The sequence below is a fragment of the Myotis yumanensis genome, unplaced genomic scaffold (genome assembly GCF_028538775.1).
Source record: "Myotis yumanensis isolate MYYU_CA2020_CCGP unplaced genomic scaffold, mMyoYum1.0.hap1 SCAF_13, whole genome shotgun sequence".
NCBI classification, from domain to species: domain Eukaryota; kingdom Metazoa; phylum Chordata; class Mammalia; order Chiroptera; family Vespertilionidae; genus Myotis; species Myotis yumanensis.
The window spans coordinates 49512109-49518739 of record NW_027223764.1 but is presented as its reverse complement, the minus strand read 5'-3'; the positions used below and the strand labels follow the sequence as shown (position 1 = coordinate 49518739).

Genomic DNA, 6631 nt, shown 5'->3' with positions numbered 1-6631 from the left:
ACATACAGTCAACAGAATATGAAAACATGTTAAACTTCACTAGCTACTAGGGAAATGCAAAGAAAAACTACAATGTGATACCACATCACACCTGTTAGATGGCTATTATCAACAAGACAGGTAATAACAAGTGTTAGAGAGGTTGTGAAGAAAAAGGAACGCTCATTCACTGCTTGTGAGAATGTAAACAGGTACAGCTGTTATGGAAAACAGTATGGATGATTCTCAAAAAATTAAGAATAATCATAGAATCCAACAGTCCCTCTTCTTGTGTATCTACCCCCAGGCTCAAAAACATTTATTCACAAAGATATATATACCCCAGTGTTCATAGCAGCATTATTCACGGTGCCAAGACATGGAGACAACCCAAGTGTAGTACAATAGAGGACTGGATAACGATGTGGTACGTACATACTATGGATGTTGCTCAGCCATAAGAAAATGAGATACTGCCATTTGTGATAACATGAACTGACCTTGAGAATATAATCCTATGCAAAAAATGTCAGTCAGGCCTGTTCGGCATGGCTCAGTGGTTAAGTGTTGACCTATGCACCAGGAGGTCACGATTCAATTCTCAATAAGGGCAGGTGCCCAGGTTGTTGGCTCAATTCCCAGAGTGGGGTGTGTAAGAGACAGCTGATCAATGATTCTCTCTCATCATTAATGTTTCTACCTCTTCCTCTTCATCTCCTTTCCTCTCTGAAATCAATAAAAATAGATTTAAAAAGAAAAAAATGAAAGTGAGAAAAACTTAAGAACAATATGATTTAATTCATATGTGAGATATAAAACTGAAACTGATAGTCACAGACTACACCATGGTGGTTACCAGACAAAAGAAGGTGGACGGTAGTAGAGGGGGAAAATAAAAAAAAATAGCCAAATGTATGGTAATGGAAGATGATTTGACGAAGGTTTGTGGGCACACAATGCAATGTTTAGGTCATATATCATAGAAATATACATTGCAAACCTATATGATCATATTAACCAATGTTACCCCAGTAAATTTAATACAATAAATAGATAAATTTTAAAAGAAAGAAAAGAATTAAATTATTTTATTCTAGTTGCCAAAATAATAGGGGCATTGAAATCACAAGGGTCTTGGCTACCTGAAGACACTGAAGCACAGACATTAACTTGCCTGAGGTCCAACTCTAAGAAGAGGAATATGCCCAGAGGAACATAAAGCAGGTGAAAGTACGATTTTTAATTGGGGAAGTCAATGGCTGAGGTGCAGGCAGAGGGAGTTTCTGACTAGATTCCAGCATAGATCATGCCTCCCCAACCAAAATGAAGGATAAGCACCAGGAACAGCTTGATGGGCAGATGACCTCATGGAGGCCTGTGAGTCCTGCCTGTAGATGGGTCCTGGCTGCTGCTGGGAGTTAGAGGCCCTGAGAGCTCAGCCAGTGCATCTGGGCAGCACTGGGTGTTCTGAGGTAGGGGAGGTGACATGTGAGAAGCTGGAAGTGTTGAAGGAGTTTGGAGACTAAGAGAGCAAACCAAAGTAAGGTTCAGCCTAAACTAATTTATCTGGCTGCTTTTTTCCCTCCCCCAATAATCCAAAGTTCACATGAGTTATTATTTTTTTTTTATTTTTTTCTCAGTACCTTGAATTCACACCAGGTGGCAACCTTCCCTTGTGCCTCCTCTATCAAACTGTTTCGAAAAAACATTTCCACCAGACTTTCAATTTCTTGTTTTAATTCTTTTCTCAACTCCAGTCATTAGTGCCTCTGTGCCTACTCCATTATTTCAATCTCATTGGCAAAGGTCAACAAAGGCCCTAAGTTGCCAGCCTTATGGTTAATCTTCCTCCCTAAGTCATCAAAACTTTGTTTTTACAATCTCTTACTTCAGATTCTTATTTTAAGCTTAGCTTCATGGCATACCCACCGAGTCCTTTATGCTTTGAGAAATATCCCATAACATATACCAGTGTATGGTATGTGAGCCTCGCACCCTGTGGGACTCTGAGGAAGGCCATCTGGAAGTGGACCGTGGGACGTTGGGAGCCTGGTGAGTGTGTGAGCCCAGACTGCAAACTGCAGGGAAACAGCTGGCATTTTGATCTCACACAGTTTGCACACAGGTACACCCACCCCTCCCCACACCTGCTTGATTTGTTTTCTGGACTCTCTATAACCATGAGCTGTGAAAGCCTGTGATGCGGAAACCTTCACCAGCAGGGCCCACCGGTGTCCGCATAAGTCTAATAAACCCATGTCTCTCCAAGCCAGTCCTCTGGTTTATTTCTTTAAAACCAGCAGGAAAGCCCTAGCCGGTTTGGCTCAGTGGATAGAGCTTAGGTCCCAGGCTCAATTCCTGGTCAGGCACATGACCGCGTTGTGGGCTCGATCCCCAGTATGGTACATGCAGAAGGCAGCCAATCAATGATTCTCTCTCATCATTGATGTTTCTCTCTCTCTCTCTTGCTCTCTGAAATCATAAAAAAAAAATTGGCAAGCAACACACTGATGTTTCTCTCAGACATCAGCTCTTTGCAGAACAAGCTGTATAGTTGAGTTTGTAGAGGCAGGATGGGAGGTGGTGTGAATGTAGCGGGGGAAATCCTAGGTGGCAACCCTGATTGACAGTTGGGGACCACCTGGAAAATGCCAATACGAGTATTTTTGGACCTGGAATCAGTGGTGCCAAAGCTGCCACTGGCAAATGAAAGGAAAATAAAGAAAATGGTTCTCTTGCCTGGCCAGAGTGGCTCAGTTGGTTGAGGATCATTACACAAACCGAAAGATCACCAGTTCAGTTCCTGATCAGAGCACATGCCTGTTTCAGGCTCCATTCCCAGTAGGGGGTGCGCAGGAGTTAGCCAAGTGATGTTTCTCTCTCTCTCCCTTCCCCTTCCTCTCTTTCTCTAAAATCAATAAAAACATATTTTAAAAAGAAAAGAAAATGGATCTTTTAAATCCCCCAAATTCTTCTGGGGGCCCTGAGGAAGCTGTGGTCCCGGGGACAGTGCAGGAATTGGTGCCTCCCCCAAACTCTGTGTGGGCAGCAGGAGCAGTAGGGGTGACTGCCCCACCCCACTGTGAGAGGTGGTGGAAGTTGTCCAAGCCTAATACCCTCCCTCATCCCCAGCTATTTTAAAAGTTGGCAAGGTCACTAGGTAATTAAGCAACGCACTAAAGGAATGTAATAATCACCAAGAATCCAAATGTTGGTTTAAGGTTAGTAAAGGTCTTTCAAAGTTATTAACATAAAATACATGTTTGCGTTGCCTGCGTTTACAAAACAAAGTTCATGTTATTTATCTCTGTTACAAAAGTTCTCAAGAAAATGGCTTGGGCAATAATTAACTTTAAAATCACATATAGTTGGTAAAAACAAATAAATTTGAATCTGTGAATGAATATATTTTGTACTTTATTTGAAGTATGTCACTTGAAAATGTGAGTCGATTTGACAATGAAAAACACCTATATCTAGAAGTTGTGAAATGTATTCATAAATTTGTCAATCCAAAAAGATGCTACTTACTTGCTTTTAGATATCACTACCAGTTAAGTTTTCTAAGAATTAAGAATTCTAATTTAGTTGGAAAAAAGTATATGGTTTTGGTAATGGAATGTGTAAGTTGTCTGTCTCCCTAGCAGCCTGGGAGAAATTCAGAGTCAAAGCTGGTGTGTCTGTGTCCCGAGCACAGGGTCCAGCACACCAGAGGTGGTAGCGGATGTTGGCTACACGGGATGAGATGCAATTCTTTCCCTCACTCTCTCCACTACCAGGTGAGGACCATGTTGTGGTTTGTATCACTTCCCACCCTTCTGTGTGTGGTGACGGTGTCCTTCTCAGAACCCACAACCTGTGAAGATGCCCAGAAGGCCTGCTCAGTGATTGCCTGTGGCATCCCGGTCACCAATGGCACCCTAGGCAGAGATGGGCGAGATGGAGCCAAGGGAGAAAAAGGAGAACCAGGTACCCAGGCTGGTCTGACTTCTTGAATCTTTACTCCCCAGAGGGATCTGGGACAGAGCCATGAGCAGGCTCCCCTTACATTATGATGGGGATGAATCTCTCAAGATAATTCCTGTACATTGTCATTTTCTCCTAAACATAGATGCCGCTGTGACCTGGTTCCCACCTTTCCACGCGGGAATCGGTGGTGTGTGGTTGTCTGTAGGAGGCGGTATCTGTAGCCCGCGCAGCTGGCGCTGGAGGCAGGAGGTCTTTCTTTCTCAGGTCACCACTAGTTTGCTGTGGTTTCTGGAGTTAATGTGAATCTAGTGCTGAGCTTTTGGAGGAAGAGAATGAGAAACAGACACTGGGCCACATGTCCTTCATCTTCCAACAGGGCAGTGGCCCCAAGGCTTGCAGGGCCCTCCAGGGAAACTGGGGCCTCCAGGAAGTAGAAGGGCTCCTGGGCCGCAAGGAGTGAAGGGTCAAAAAGGAGATCGTGGAGACAGTTCAGGTAAGGAGCTCATCTCAGCATGGCATGGGCTGAGGGGACCAGCTCAGGACCTTGAGGGCCAGGTGGGAGGAGCCCTTCTCCGCTGCCCCACTGGCAGACCTCCCCTCTGCTTCCTGACCCAGCACTCTCACCCCTCCCAGTCCTACTTGGGGCCTGAAGGGATTCCCAAAGGCGCCTGAGAACAGACCTGCAACCCTGCTGGCCACCCCTCACGGCCCCTGCAGATGGACCAGCTCTTTCAGCTGGAGCACCAGTGCCAGGCTCCAAGATGTGCGGGAGGATACTGCTCCCCTCGGGTGTTGGGTTTAAGTTTGTTGTCACAAGAGTGGCAGGAAGATGGTCTGCTTCATAAGATCCCTGGTGCAATAGAGTAATGAATAGAGTAACTGAATAAATTCATCCAAAGTGAAATAAAGTAATTAGTAACAAAAAAACAAAAATGACATCCTCACATAAATATTTGCCCAGTGGCCCATCACAATGATAAGAATACTAGTGATCCCACCATGCCACGGGACACCCCAAGTCCCACTGGGCCTGGAGACCCAGAGTCAAGACCCCGCCCACCCGCACATGCCTCCCCAGGCACACAGCACCGCCCACCTACCCAAGCCTTGGCTTGCACACAGCCTCCTGGTGACCAGTCTTTCCTGGTTACAACATGACAGCATCCCGGCCAAGGGGTTTTTATAATAGAGGTTAAAGAGCTCGCCTGGAAAAAGAAATAAAAGCATGATTAAGAAAATTTTTCAAAAAGGAGAATGAGTTTGATCTTTTCCTATAAATGAGTGTAATATTACAGTATTTAAGCAGTGTGTGAAGAAAAGGATCCAGAACTAGAGTTTGAAAGTTACCGTAATTGCTAGTGTTATTACTAGTTTCAGAGTTACAGTTTATAAAAGTTATGAATTATGTCTGAGAAGGAATACAGTTATGTTTTGTTTTCTCTCTTCCTTTTGTTTTCTTATTTTTCTAGAATAAGCATACATTTTTCCCCTAAAAAATACTCTGTTCTTGAATTTAGGGTCTCTTTCTCAATATGTGCCCTTCTCCGATTGCTGTGCAGTCACGGAGACTAAGCTGGCTAACTTAGAGAGAGAGCTGAGGAGCCTGGAGGCGGAACTGGACTGCATCAAAGATGTAAGCCTCTGCCTGCCCCACTGGGTTCCCGCTCTCCCCTTGTCCTTGAGCGCTCTGGGCTTTCAGGAGGTGGAAGAGAACTAACAATTATGAACACGAATTATATACCAGGGCCTGTGCTAGGTTGGTATTTTCTCATAATATGGTTTCATTCTGTCCCCTCATCACTGCTGTTTGTGAGCATTACGCTTATTTAGTTCAAAAGTGAGAGAAAATAGGTCCAGGATTTGTAGATAATTCATTCACCATCACCCAGGTGGGAAGCAGCAAAGGAAAGACTACATGGAGGTCTGCTGCCTCCAAATCCTTGTTCTTTCCTCAGCACCCGCTCCTCTCAGATGACTGTCCCTGCCCCTTTCTATTCTGGCATTGAAGCCTGGCAGCGGGACCCATGCCTGTTTCCGTGTCCACCTGCACTGGGCAGTTTGTGCCTGGGACTGTCTCCAGGACAGGCTCCCCCAGGAGAGGCGGGTTCTGCCAGGGCCCTCTCTACGCTAAGGAGCTTCCCCTCACTAGGACCTGACCTGAGGGGGTTGCACATGGGCTCCTCATCAGAGTCCTGACTCCCTGACAAGGGCGTGGTCACCTACTGGCCTGGGCACCAGGCCAAGTCAACCCCACCCGTCCTTTGTGATTTCAGTGCAAACCTTCTCCTTGGGCAAGAGATCTAGAAAGAAGCTCTATGTGACCAACGGTGAAAAGATGCCTTTTTCCAAAGTGAAGGCTCTGTGTGCTGAGCTCCAGGCCACCGTGGCCACCCCCAAGAATGCCGAGGAGAACAAAGCCATCATGGACGTGGCCAATGACCATGCCTTCCTGGGCATCACAGATGAAGCTACCAAAGGCCAGTTTGTGTATGTGACAGGAGGGAGGCTGACCTATAGCAACTGGAAGAAGGATGAGCCTAATGACTTTGGCTCAGGGGAGGACTGTGTGTGCCTTCAACAGGATGGGCTCTGGAATGATGTCTCCTGCTCTTCCTCCTTTGGGGCCGTCTGTGAATTCCCAGAGAGAAGAGGCAGTTCCTCAGCCCCTCCTTGGCTCTGCTGA

At 45.8% G+C, this 6631-nt stretch overlaps 1 protein-coding gene across 1 annotated transcript; it reads left to right on the top strand.

The window, feature by feature from the left end:
* The first annotated feature begins 3767 nt into the window (after positions 1–3767).
* LOC139022209 (mannose-binding protein A-like) lies at positions 3768–6631 on the top strand. Its single transcript, XM_070433253.1, has 4 exons — positions 3768–3948; positions 4325–4441; positions 5508–5585; positions 6222–6631. The coding sequence occupies exons 1-4, from the start codon at positions 3768–3770 to the stop codon at positions 6629–6631; spliced, it is 786 nt and encodes a 261-aa protein (XP_070289354.1).